The sequence below is a fragment of the Peromyscus leucopus genome, chromosome 8b (assembly GCF_004664715.2).
Source record: "Peromyscus leucopus breed LL Stock chromosome 8b, UCI_PerLeu_2.1, whole genome shotgun sequence".
In the NCBI taxonomy this organism is placed as follows: Eukaryota; Metazoa; Chordata; class Mammalia; order Rodentia; family Cricetidae; genus Peromyscus; species Peromyscus leucopus.
Genome location: NC_051086.1, coordinates 90,166,529 through 90,180,391, shown reverse-complemented (window position 1 = coordinate 90,180,391; position 13,863 = coordinate 90,166,529). Strand labels below are relative to the sequence as shown.

At 51.0% G+C, this 13,863-nt stretch overlaps 1 protein-coding gene across 1 annotated transcript; it reads left to right on the top strand.

Moving 5' to 3' along the window:
• The first annotated feature begins 3,417 nt into the window (after positions 1 to 3,417).
• Positions 3,418 to 12,559, top strand: Asb16 (ankyrin repeat and SOCS box containing 16). Its single transcript, XM_028882579.2, has 5 exons — positions 3,418 to 3,822; positions 7,843 to 8,110; positions 10,862 to 11,348; positions 11,666 to 11,779; positions 12,116 to 12,559. Exons 1-5 carry the CDS (start codon positions 3,522 to 3,524, stop codon positions 12,299 to 12,301), a joined length of 1,356 nt encoding a protein of 451 aa, XP_028738412.1. The 5' UTR covers positions 3,418 to 3,521; the 3' UTR covers positions 12,302 to 12,559.
• Positions 12,560 to 13,863: the final 1,304 nt, after the last annotated feature.

Below are 13,863 nucleotides of genomic sequence, written 5' to 3'. Positions count from 1 at the left end.
CCTGTTCATTCATTTATATTGATCTGGACGCGGTTTTTGTTATCCTTTGAGCTGTAGTCGATGTGGCTTTATTTCTTTTGTTGCTCAGGAACTTCAGTTCTCTCCTCCTCAGCACCATCTTTCAGACCACGATTGACAGGAGCCTGGCGGGGGCAGAAAAGGTCCCAGTATTCAAGCTGTCAACCCATTATCCTCCCCAGAATGAAGGGCAGAGAGGAAGCAGGTTGAAGAGACCTGTGTGCCTGGCAGTCCCCACCCCCCAGCTGTCATTGAGGCGCTGAGAGTGAGCCCCTCCGTGCACTGCCGCAGGAGACTGCTCCCATGAGTCTAGTCACGGATGGGACTGTAAGCAGCCGGAGCGGCTGACTGCAGGGAGCCTTGGTCCAAAAGGCGTTCGTGCTGTGGGCCAGGTCAGCACAGGGCTGGTTTCCCAGTGCCTTGCACTTGGACATTCTCCTCTTGTGCCTGCTGCTAATGCTTGCTCTGCCTCTAGCTCAGACCTGGGCCAGGCCATCTGGGTGGGGGTATCAACCCAACTATCTTGTGTTTTCATTGGGACACCTCCAAGCCCTGGTCCCCCCTGCCCAGTCTCAACTAAGCCCAAACTGTTTTAGATCTTAGTTTCTTGGGTGCTTCCTTGTTCCCCAGACTAAAGTCCCAGGAGGCAGACTGAAATCAAATCCCCTGGCACTGTTCCCTCCAGCCTAACATCTGGCCTCCTGGGGACCCACCGGCAGGCCTCCTTTCTCTGCCTCAGAAGCTAATGTTAAAACCTACACACTGGTGTCTCTGGAGGGACAGCTCCAGTCAGCACTTTCAGGCCTGTGAGGCAAGAGGGCAGGGCAGAGGTTAGGCTATGACTGTTGTACGCCTTAGGCAGTCAAGGGACACCCACCACTTTGGCCCTTCTTGGCCCCTCCTTGCTTTGCCAGACTCCCAACCCTGGGAACTCAGCTGTGGGTGCTCGGCCAGGCCGTCAGCAGGACAATTAAAATACTGTATGGCTTCCAGTAGGGTTAATCACAGCTGCGTCCATAGAGGTGCCTTTCTCTGAGGATCTTCAAACCCTCATCGGGCATGATCTCATTCTTCTTCTGGGATCCCCACCCTGGAGCGCTACCAAGAAGCTGGGAGCCAAGCACAGGATGAATGAGCAGAGGGTGAGGGCAATACCGGAAGAAGCCCAGGTTGCTGCCACCCACCTGGGCAGATAAGGAGTGTTTGCTCTGGCAGAGAATAGAGACCTTTATTCAATGTTCAGGAGAGGCCAGCCTGCTGTGAGCCAGGTGCTCCTAAACACTGTGTCAAGACTGACCATGCCAGGGCCTGCCCTGCAGCCCACATCCAGCATGGTAGAGTGATGTCTATGGCATGTGGACTTTGCTAAGCCCACCCAATGCCCTTTAGAACTTGAATAGCACCAGGCGGTGGTGGTATACGCCTTTAATCCCAGCACGCGGGAGGCAGAGGCAGGTGGAGCTCTGTGAGTTCGAGGCCAGCCTGGGCAACAGAGTGAGTTCCAGGAAAGGCGCCAAAGCTACACAGAGAAATCCTGTCTCGAAAAACCAAAACCAAAAAAAAAAGTTGAATAGCTGTTGCAGGGACACCTCGACCCAGCAGGCTGCCTTGGATGAGTGAGGAGGAGATTCCAAGCCATCGGGATAGTGGGGAAGGGTGGAGAACCTGGGGAGAAGAATGCCGTGTGGTGTGGGGCCAGACCAGGGAATTTGGACTTTCATGGAAGAGCCTGGGCCAGACTGCAGAAGTTTTTAAGGAAAGTAAGTTTTTTTTGGACAGTTGGTTCTGGCAGCAGCTGGGGGGCATGTGGTCCGAGAAAGAGACACGGGCTGGGTTGATCCAGGTTGAAGGTTTGGAGGACCTGAACTGAAGCTGGGGACAGAATGTGGGAGAGACAGATCCTGTGTGGGCCTGTGGCCAGGAGGAAGTGAAAGGAGGGGGAGGTTGCTGGAAAGTCGGGGTGGTAGCAGGCGCAAGGAGCCAGGAGGAACCCACATTGCATTGTTGAGCCACCACCCCGCCTGCAGCCCAGGAGGCAGAGGCTGGCGGGCAGACATCCCTCCACCCTCCCTTGCTCTACCAGATAGTCAGACCAGCTGATGAGGTTTCACAGCCTCACTCCTCCCCCTAGAGGCTCCTGGAGGCACAGCCGCTTCCTCCAAAGGGGGAATGGGTGTAGTTTGAAGGTCCCCAGTTCTATAGGTCAACCCCTTGGCACACCTCACTCAGATAGACATGTGAGGCCTCTTAGAAACTAGGAAGTGCCGGGCGGTGGTGGCGCACACCTTTAATCCCAGCACTTGGGAAGCAGAGACAGACGCATCTCCGTGAGTTCGAGGCCAGCCTGGTCTCCAAAGCGAGTTCCAGGAAAGGCGTAAAGCTACACAGAGAAACCCTGTCTCAAAAAAAACAAAAACAAAAAAGAAAAAGAAAAGAAAAGAAAGAAAAACTGGGGAGAAAAAAACTAGTCACTGAAGGTAGAGACCATGTCCTCCTGGGCATGAGGGGACAGGAGAGGCTCGCCCAACTATCAAACCCACATGGTAGTAGCCCCTAGAGTCCAAGTGCCTCCTCTAAGTCTGGCCCACCGGAGTCTTTGCCCAGCTGTGTGATCTTGAGCCAGTGGTTTTCCCATGTTAAGAATTAAGTTCCTGCCGGGCGGCGGTGGCGCATGCCTTTAATCCCAGCGCCAGGGAGGCAGAGCCAGGCAGATCTCTGTGAGTTCAAGGCTAGGCTGGTCTACAGAGTGAGATCCAGGACAGGCTCCAAAACTACACAGAGAAACCCTTCCTTGGAAAAAAAAAAAAAAGAGAGAGAATTAAGTTCCTTAAGTCTGTAAAATAAGACTACCCATGTCAGGTGCTGAACTGGAATACTTAAGCTTGGCCATCTCATTTACTGACCAACTGCTTTGTATGTCCTCATTGACTGTGGTCGTCTGAGTAGAGGTGGATGTGAGAGTGACTGAGATTCTACAAAGTGTGGTACATGCCCGCAGCAATTGCTGTTATTTCAAATTCAGGAAGAATGGTTTGGCTTCTCAGTATTTCTCTCTGCCTCCCCTGACTGAGGTCTGTGGGCCATCCTGGGCTCCTGCCCACTTCCTCAGCCAACACTGTGGAGGCTGTAGGACCTTGGTCCGTTGTCCCCCACCCCCACCCCCCTACCCTGGCTCCATCTTGCCCATCCATCCAACCCATGGTTGACTGCTTGGACTAGAAGGCTCACTCCAGAGAAGTGGGATCCAGGAATGACCTTGACTCAGGACCTGCTGACCAATAGAAGGGTACCAGTAGGGGCAGGGGCTGGCCCAATACCGTCTACATTAGGATCATGACTCTAGGCAAACTGTTTACCAATGCAGTGAGGGGCCTATTTATAGACTCAGCTGCTTCCCCAGCTTACCAGGAAGGGGGCAGGGTGGCTCCCCAGAGCAAGGGTGCTAGCTGGGACAAGGAACAGTTCTCTGCCTGGGTGGCACTCCTCAGACCACTGGACCCCTCATGGCAGGGGAGACCTTTCCTTTCACGTCCTCCACACTGCGTGCTCTCCGCCTACAGAGAGAGTGGCTGGAGTGGGAAGACAGGAGGCGGGCTGCTGCTCATCGGAGTCGAAGCCAGAGGGGCCTCTCTAGTCCCCAGGCACGGCTCACGAGGCCTCGCCGCTCCTGCCGAGACCCAGCTGTCCATAATGCCCTGTTCTCTGGGGACCTACAGCAGGTTCAAATCCTGTTCCAAGATGAAGAGGCTGCCAACATGATTGTGGAGACTGTGAGCAACCAGCTGGCCTGGTCAGCAGAACAGGGTAAGGAGGACCACCTAGGAGGGCAGAAGAGGGAAGAAGTGTTGGGGGGAGGAAGGGAAGAGTCTAGACCCTACTTCTCCTTAAAGACCCTAAAGTGGGCTGCCCATCATAACCACCCATGTTAGTTCCTTCCTAAACAGTTGAGGCAAAGTGTGGATTTGGGGGTTTGTTTTTTTTTTTTTTTGTTTGTTTTTTTTTTTTGCTTTTGGCTTTATTTTGTTTTTGTGGTTGTGGGACAGGGTCTCACTAAGTAGATCAGGCTGGCCTCAAACTCATAGAGATCCATCCACTTCTGCCTCCTGAATGCTGGGATCAAAGGTGTGCAAAGCCACCACACCCAGCCTCCAAAAGTTATGTTCTTATATAACACATACACAGCTTGAAAACGTTGGTTTTGGTTGACAAACAATTGTATATTATTTATATAGGAATACTCATATGTTTTATATATATATCCATGCTTCTCCTGTGGTTTTCTCCTATAGAAGAGAATTTTTATGAAATCCATATGCAATTTTTTTACACTTATTGAAGTTGGGGGTACGGAGAAGACCCAAGCACCTCCTGCTGAACCATCTCACCGGTCCAACAAGCACTTTATTTTTGAGTGCTTATTAATAAGCATCGTCTCTGCCGCTGTGCTCCAGCCCACAGCTTTTTAAATCTTGAGACAGTCTTGCTTAGTAACCCAGGCTGGTTTTCAACTCGCTCCATAGCTCAGGCAGACTTTGAACTTGTGACCCTTCTGCCTCAGCCTTTGGAGTAACTGGGACTGCGTGCTTGTCCCATCAGGTCCTGTCCAATATGTTACTGTCATTTGTTCTGAAACAGGACTTCTCTATGGCCCAGACTGGGCTGGGACTTCGGATCTTCCTGTCTCATGCTCCTGAGTGATGAAGGGGTTACACGCATACACCACCATGCCTGGCCACATGCAATATTATCAAGTGATTTTTTTTTTCATGTAAGATCTTTCCTTGTCAGTGACCTTAAGTCCACAAAATATTCGAAGCTGTACATAGATGTGCCAGGATTTATATATAGCTACTCTACAAATAGAATGGTAGATTTGGGTCCTTTCTCCTTTAACAAATTTTTTTATTGTTGAGACTCTTGGCCTTTCTAACATGCAGATGGTATCTTATTTTTCAGCTGTAAACATTCTTCAGTGTTAACTAGTTATAATCAAAGGCCTCAAATCTTTAATCCCCTCCCCACTCAATAGAGCAGAGCATATAAGATCACCTGGAAGAGAGATAGTGGTGCACACCTTTAATCTCAGCACTGAGACACAGGCAGGCAGATCTCTGAGTTCAAAGCCAGCATGGTCTACAAAGCAAGTCCCAGGACAGCCAGAGCTACACAGAGGGACCCTGTCTCGGGGGGGGGGGGGGGCGGGGGGAGATCACCTAGACCAGATTATCTGTCATCTGGGTATCTGTCACCTCCTGATTGCCAGGCTGACTTAGCTGATCAGGCCGGCTGGGCTGCTGTCCTCTTCCTCCTCTACCGCTCCAGTCAGAGAGGACCACCTTCCCCAACAGAGGACTGGTCTCTGGTCAAGGGTGTACAAGTAGCTGCTCCCTACTAGGACCTCCAAATAAGCTCTCCAGATCACTGGTCTCACAGTGCTCTGGGATCTGCTTCCCTGGCTTTTCCTGCTCCCTGCCAAACTGCCCATCAGCACCCACCCTGCATCACTGCACTCGTGGTCCTTTATAACTTGTTTAGATTTATTTTATGTGTATGGGTGTATGTCTGTACACCATGTGCATGTCTGGTGCCCATGGAGGACAGCAGAGGGCATTGGATCCCCTGGAACTGGGTTACAGGCGGTTGTGAGTCCATGCTGGGGGTTCTTTGGAAACTCAACTCCAGTCTTCTGGAAGAACAAGAAGCATTCTTTTTTTTTTTTTTTCTGGGTTGCAGAAGAGGATATATTTTTCCACCCGTCTAGCCTGCCTTGTCCACCAGCTGAACAAAAACACACACAAGTGCCACTACAAGAAGCATTCTTAACCCCCAGCCGTTTCTCCAGCCCCACTGTCCTCGGTCCTTAATGACTCAGAGCTGTCTCCTTCAAGTCCTTAACGCCCAGGCGAACCCAGGTTTCACTGTCCTCTGCTCCCTGCATTTGGAGCCTCCCTGTATTCTGAGGTCTAGTCTGTATTTTCTTTGGGTTCTCCTGACATCCTTGATGGATTGTAAGCTCATCTTGGCCAAGACTTGTGGCGTTCGTTTTCTGTCTCCCACTCCCTTTGTGGAGAAGAGGTTTGAGGAGCAGCCTTGCCATATTTTACTGTGTATCCCAGACTGTCCTCAAATTTGCAGCAAGCCATATTATCTCAGCCTCTGATTGCTGTCATTATAGGCATGAGCCATCATACCTAGCTTCCTTTTTCTATTCATTTGGTTTTTGTTTATTTTTAGAGACAGAATCTCATTATGTAGTTCTGGCTGACCTAGAACTTGATATGTAGAACAGGTTGGGTTTGAACTCACAGAGATCCGCCTGCCTCTGCCTCCTGAGTACTGGGATTAAAGGCATGCACCACCATCACCCAGCCCTTAAATTACATTTTTATTTTATTTATTTATTTATTTACTTACTTACTTACTTATTTACTTACTATTTATTTATTTATTTATTTATTTATTTATTTTTCCTGGAGCTGAGGACCGAACCTAGGGCCTTGTGCTTGCTAGGCAAGTGCTCTACCACTGAGTTAAATCCCCAACCCCACATTTTTATTTTATATATGTGGGTGTTTTGCCTGCATGTAGGCCTGTGCACTATTCATGTGCCTGATATTCATGGAAGTAAGGAAAGACCATTGGATCTCCTGGAACTGGAGTTACAGACAGTTGTGAGCTGCCATTTGGGTGCTGGGAATTGAACCCAGGTCCTCTAGAAGAGCAGCCAGTGCTCTTAACCACTGAGACGTCTCTCCAGCCCCCTTTTCCCTTTTTTTTTTTTCACTTTGATTGCTGATTGTTGATTGATTGATTGATTGATTATGGTCTTAAGAGGTGGAAGTCAGAGGCAAGTGCGATATCACCGAGCCAGACCCCAGTCCCCTCTGCTCTTTTCAGTAGCAGGAGGATGAAGACCTTTATGTGCTTGACAGAAAATGTTCTAGGATGTATCCCAACCTAGCAAGTTTGTCCAAGTTAACCAAATACTTAACTGAGATGTTTGTGAAAGCTGACAAGCATTTGCTTTAACCTCGGCCCTTGGATCTGGGGGTTCACAGTCCTGGGGAGAGCTTATGGACCCAGGATAGGCAGGCACCGCAGGCCCCAAGTCCTGCCAACCTGGAGTGGTGACTCCACCCAAGCCGTCCTGGCTTTGTCTGAAAAATACCCATCATCCCCCGAAATGAAACCTGGACTAAGTCTTATTCTTCAAAAACAAAACAATCTTCATCTAAGATTCAGAGAAACAGCGACCCCACTTCCCGCCAAGCCAGCAGTGTCCATTTCAATACAGCCCACTGTATCCTTTAACAAGTTCTTGACTGTTCCATTCAAAGCCAATACCAGTCATTGATCAACAAGCCCCTCTTTCCACCTGGCAGTCCTCTTCCAAATTCAGCTCCATACACACCTGTGCACAGCTGCCATCTCCAAACCCAAGGCCAGATGTGACGAAGAGAGCCGCTGAACCCACTAGCCACTCAGCCTGAGGTTCCGTCAGGACCTGCTCACTGGCTGGCTTCCTCCTTGGTGATTTTATAGTACAACTCCTCTGTGACACATACTATGTGAGGTTTTCTGCCCTGTTTGCCAGTGCCCGGGAGGTGTAGTGTTTTGTTAGAGACTGACAAAGTATTGAAAAAGTCTCTCCCAGTGTGTACCCCCAACTCAGACCTTGAGTGAACCCCTAGTCACAGGTACAGCATGGCTGTTGGGGCTCAGTAAGCCAGACCCAGGGAAGGCCAACCTCTACAGTCAGCCCTAGAGAGCGTCTCCATCCTGCACTCCCATCCGAAGGCCTACAGTACTGCCTGTTCTCCTCAGGATTCTGGGTGCTGACTCCAAAGACCAAGCACACAGCACCTCTTACCATCGCTGTGGCCAGAGGCTACACAGACTGCGCCCGGCACCTTATCCTGCAGGGGGCTGAGCTCGATGCCCGGATTGGAGGTCACGCTGCCTTGCATGAGGCCTGTGCCCAAGCCCAACCCGACTGTGTTCGGCTGCTGCTCACGTTCGGTGCCAAGGCTAACATACTGTCTGAGGAGGGCGCGACCCCCCTGCACCTCTGCACGGCTCCTGAGTCCTTGCAGTAGGTGCCCCTGGCCTGGCATGGTTGTGTGGGGGATGTTTGTGTGTCTGTGTTCCAGCTCACGTCCCAGGAACCAGATGACCTGACAAGGTGTATATAAAGCACCGCAGGGATTTATGTTTTCACGCAGAGGTAGAGGCCTCATTATTGTATTGCTGTGTATATGTGTGTGCACATGTGTGCAGGTGTCTGCAGGGGCCAGAGTAGGGTGTCTGTCGGGTGGGTCTCCTGGAGTTGGAGATACGCCACTGTGTCTGGCTTTCCTTGTACTTTGAATCAGAACCTCTATGTTGCTGAGACTGGCCTCACACTCGTGATCCCCCTGCCTCAGCCTCCCCAGTCTTGGTATTATAGGTGTACACCACTATACTCAGCTCTCCCCTCCCACTTATTTAATTTTTAAAATTGGTTTTGTATTTGGTTTTGACAAAGTCTTTCTCTATATCCTTGGCTGGCCTGGGACTTGCTATTTATGCCAGACTGACCTGGAAGTTTTGGTTATTCTTCTGCCTCTGCCTTCTCAGTGCTCAGATTACAGGCGTGTGCCACCATGCCTGGCTCCCCGCTCATTTTTGCTTTTATTTAGTTTTGTTTTGGGCAGAATCTCATGTAGCTTGGAAGATGATGATGACCTTCCACTCCTGATGCTCCTACCTGTACCTCCAGATATGCACCACCATGCTCAGCAACCAAAACCAGGGCTTTGCACATGCCAGGCCAGCTCTCTCTTAACTGTGTTGCATCCCTAATCCTGTTGTTGTTTGCTTACAGCAGGATTTCACCGTGTAGCCCAGACTGGCCTCACATTCTTTTTTTTTTTTTTCCTGCATGTATGCCTGCAGGCCAGAAGAGGGCACCAGATCTCATTACAGATGGTTGTGAGCCACCATGTGGTTGCTGGGAATTGAACTCAGGACCTCTGGAAGAGCAGCCTGTGCTCTTAACCTCTGAGCCATCTCTCCAGCCCCGGCCTCACACTCTTGAGTGATCTTCTTGAACCAGTCTTTTTTTTTCCCCCTTGAGACAGGGTTTCTTTGTGCAGCCTTGCCTGTCCTAGAACTAGCTATGTAGACCAGGCTGGCCTTGAACTCACAGAGATCCGCTGCCACCACCAGGCCTGGGCACTCTTTCAAACACAGGGATTACAAGCCACACCCAGTATCCTTTCCCTTTTCACAAGTCAACAGTGTCTCGGACTCCCTGCGTGGTGGTGTTTAACCTTTTACAGATCAGTTCAACAAACTCAGCTGGCAGGTAAGGACTCCAGACACTGACGGTCAACAGTCAGAGGTCTGCCTCCACTAGATTTGGGTCAGTGATAGACCCCCCCCAGTGATCTAAATTTGCAAGCCCTACTCAGGAGGCTGAAGCAGGAGGATTGCCAGTCTGGTCTATATAGCTAGTACCTGGCCAGCTCGGGCTACATAGTGAGACCCTGTCTCCATAAACAAACTTACCAGCTTTACCAAACTTCTCTGGTGCTTAGGACACAACTGAACTCTCGGTCGCTACACACCAGCATCCTCCCACTGAGTCTGTCCTTTGGAATATAATGAGAATAGTTGTTTCCTGGAGCCCCACAGAGTAAGCCTTTTTAAGTGCTTCTTACATTTGGTATTAGAAGTCAAAATATATCAACAATTAGGATTGACTGCAGAATTAAACTTAGTTTGTCAGAGGTGCTGTTTACTCAGCTCTTGGCCACTGAGCACGTGTATCCATGATCTGTATTGTATTTGGGGGAAGGATCTCCAGTTAGGGTTTCACTACCATCCAGCAGCTGCTATTGCCTTTTCCATTGTAAACTACCATTGGCTGGGCTGGAAAGACGGTTCAGCTGTTTAAAGGCTAGGCTCACAACCAAAACTAAATTACCAGTTTTTTTCCATTGGCAATTTAGTTCAACTCATGTTCCGTCACCGCAGTAGGTAATAGCACATTTGCTGTAATGGAGTGCTGGGCTATAATTTTTCCAGGAATTCAGAGACTGTGAAGCAGGTTCCCTCTAAAATGTTTTGTTTGGTTTTGCTTGTTTTCTGTAAGGGAAAGGAGGGTAAGGAGGTCCCCAACCGCTTTCCTGGGCCAAGGGAACACAGCCCGTTTGGGAAGAGTGGTCGTCTGTTTTGGGAACACACTTTAATATTCCACGTGTCAGAGTGTACTTAGGGGTGGGTTTTCCAGATCTTGCCCTATCAAAATGTAAGGAGATCGGGAGCTGGGGCCGGTGCTCAGCTGACAGAGTGCTTGCCTACAAACATGCATGGAACTTTGCCTTTGATCCCCAGTGCCACAGAAGCTGAGCTTTGTGGTGCAGACCCATAACCTCGACAAGTGCAAAGAGGAGGCAGAAGGACCAGGAGTTCAAGGTCATTCTCTGCTGCATAGTGAGTCTGACGCCGTCAGGATCGCGGTGCGGCTCAGCAATAGCTTGCCATCTTGCCTGGGTTTCCCAACAGGCACAAAAAAAGTAAATCAGTTTAGTTCAGGCCGGACTCTCCAGATTCTGCCACATCCATTAATGCTCTGTGTGCTCTTGGCTGCTGCACGAGACTGTTCTGGGCTTAGCTGAAAACTGAAGGTGCTTCTGGCAGCTTCTACCGGCCCCATAGCCCTGGTGTTTGTAATGGAGTTTCTGTGATCAGATGGGAACACTAGGCCAGACCTCCAGGCAGAGGTGTGGGAAGGATATGGGCGGTGATAGCAGGCCTTAGGGTCCTCAGGATTTCCCCGGGTCTTGCATCCTGTCCGTAGGTGCGCCAAGTTGCTGCTAGAGGCCGGAGCATCTGTGAATGTGGCATCACAGGAGAGCGAAGCCACTCCCCTGCACGTGGCTGCAGCTCGTGGCCTGGAGCAACACGTGGCTCTCTACCTGGAGAACGGTGCAGACGTGGACCTGCGCACCAGCCAGGGCGAAACTGCACTGAACGCAGCGTGCGCTGGAGCAGAGGGGCCAGGTAGCTGCCACGAGGCGGCAGCGCGACAGCTCTTGGAAGCCGGGGCTGATCCCCGGGCTGCTGGTCGCAAGCGCCACACACCACTACACAACGCCTGTGCTAACGGCTGCGGAGGCCTGGCCGAGCTGCTGCTGCGCCACGGGGCCAGCGCCACAGTCACCAACGGGGCAGGCCACACACCCATGGACTGCGCGCTGCAAGCGGTACAGGACGCCCCCAACTGGGAGCCCGAGGTCCTCTTTGCGGCGCTGCTGGACTACGGGGCCCAGCCTGTTCACCCTGAGGTGCGCTGGGAGGGCCTGAGGAAGGAGATGCCAACTGGAAGGGAGAGCCTAGGACAGAATTTCCTGACTGGAAGGCTCTAGGAGATCAAAAGCCTCCCTCAGTGACTAGAGGTCTATCCCCATCTTGGCAGAGGGGATAGGGTGTCCAAAGGTAGAGCGAGTCGAGGAAACTGGGGCCAGGGGCTTGGGGCATGTGTGGACGGGGCAAGGGGAGGCATGGGAAACATGAGGGGGGGGTGGCAATTTATATTAGCCAGCCTGGGGCTTGCCTTAGTTGGGGCAACATGCAACTCCTAGGTTCCTATTTTGATTCCCAGATGCTGAAACACTGTGCCAACTTTCCTCGGGCCCTGGAAGTCCTGCTTAATGCCTACCCATGTGTTCCATCCTGTGACCCCTGGGTGGAGGCGGTGCTCCCGGAACTGTGGCAGGTATGGCCACTCCAAGGGTCGAGCTTTTTCCTAGCGGGCTGGAGAGGTCAGAGGGAAGATAGACCCTGGGCAGAAGAGGGTAGGCAGTGAAACCCCCCATTTCAGGCTTCCGTTTACAGCAGCCCACAAAGATCTTTGATCTCCCTTACTGCCCAGCCCCTTGCTGATGACAACCATCCTTTTATCAGTCAGCTTTGACTTGGCAGGAAGTCCACCAGCATGTCTGGGAAGGGAGTCGCTACAGACATGACTGAAATCCAGTCCCCAATACCATGGTACTGGGTCATCAAAATCAGGGGTATTGGAGCATCTGATCCTCCCTTCCTTCCGGTCTAGGAACACGAAGCCTTCTACAGCTCAGCCCTAAGCATGGAAAACCAGCCAAGGCGGCTCCAGCACCTGGCCCGCCTGGCTGTGCGTGCTCAGTTGGGTAGCAACTGTCGGCAGGCTGCCGCCAAACTCCCACTGCCCCCACTGCTCAGAGACTACCTGCTGCTGTGTGTGGAGGGACAAATCCAGTGAGCTCCGAGCAGGCCACTTCCATCTGCTCCTACACCCAGGCTGGAAAACCAACCAGTACCCTTTCCTTTGCACTTAGCATGGCCTCCAGGGCCAGCTCGTCCCTCCACTGACATTTGAAGCCACCTGCTGATCTTCAGGCCTTCTCAGCCTGTCCCCAAAGAAACCTTTCACCCACCTACCACTCTCACGCATACGTAGATAGATGGCCTCTTCATCGACCCCAGCTACAAGCAACTGATCCCAGGTGCAGCTCCTCCCTCGCCCCCTTTATAGTGGCAGGCCCTTCCTTGGACTTGATGGCGTAGATCTCTAACCCCAGTACTCAGCAGGCTGAGGCAGTAGAATTGTGAGTTCAAAGCTAGCAAGATCTTTGGAGCAGGGGACCCTGCTTCTTTGCCTTCTTTCTTTTTTTTTTTTCAGAGCTGAGGACCGAACCCAGGGCCCTGTGCTTGCTAGGCAAGCGCTCTACGACTGAGCTAAGTCCCCACCCCTCTTTGCCTTCTTTCTAGCCCAACTCTAGATAGAACTAAAAGGGCTATTGTACTTGCTTTTTCCCAAGTGCTAGGCATGGGGCTCGGTGTACGTGGTAAGCAAGTGTCCCACCACAGAGTCAGACCCCAGCTCTTAATGAAACCCATGTCTCAAATGGATGCTAGAATAATCTTTTTGTGTTTCGTTTTTGTTTTTTTGAGACAGGGTTTTATATAACAGCCCTAGGTATCCTGGAACTCACTCTGTAGACCAGGATGGCCTGGAACTCACAGAGATCTATCTGCCTCTGTCTCCTAAGTGCTGGGATTAAAGATGTGCGCCACCACAGCCTGGCCCCCTGAGACCTTTATGATGTGTTCTCCCTTACTCCCAAGTGTTGCATGGTATCTTAACTGTCAGTCACTCTAGAATGGCTTCTGGGCCCAGACAGCTAGAAAGCTGTCCTCTTATTTCGTCTGGCCCTAGAGACGAAAAGGTGTGACCACTCACATTTAGGGGGAGGCTTTTCAAGGCAAACCAGTTTTATGAATGCAAATAAACAATTTGTGCACAGAACAAATATATGGATATTGTTAGGTTTAAATGTGACTGAAGTTCCCATCACTCCATGTTTATTCTCCTCTCTGTGTTCTTCTGGGGCTTCTACCTTTTCTGCCTTGAACAGGTATTACTAGTGACATGAAAAAAGCTACAGACCCCCCCCAACACACACACACATACACACATGGGAGCCTTGTGGTAACTATCCCAGGAGAGAATAGAGGGGCTTATTTGACCTTTTTGCTGGGGACACAAGGATCTCAATCACAAGATGGCATCACCCAGCAGACAGCAGAGCCACATCAAGAGCCCCGGGCCTGCTTCCTGGGGCCTCTGCCCTGGTTCAGCAGAGTAGGAACCACCTGTTTCTGGATGGAGGTTTTGCTTTAGTTCCACAGAGCCAAAGGTCTAAGACAGTGGTTCTCAACCTATGGGTTGAGACCCCTTTAGGGATCGAACGACCTTTCATAGGGGTCATCTAAGACCATTGAAAAACAGATATTTATATTATGATTCATAACAGGAGCAAA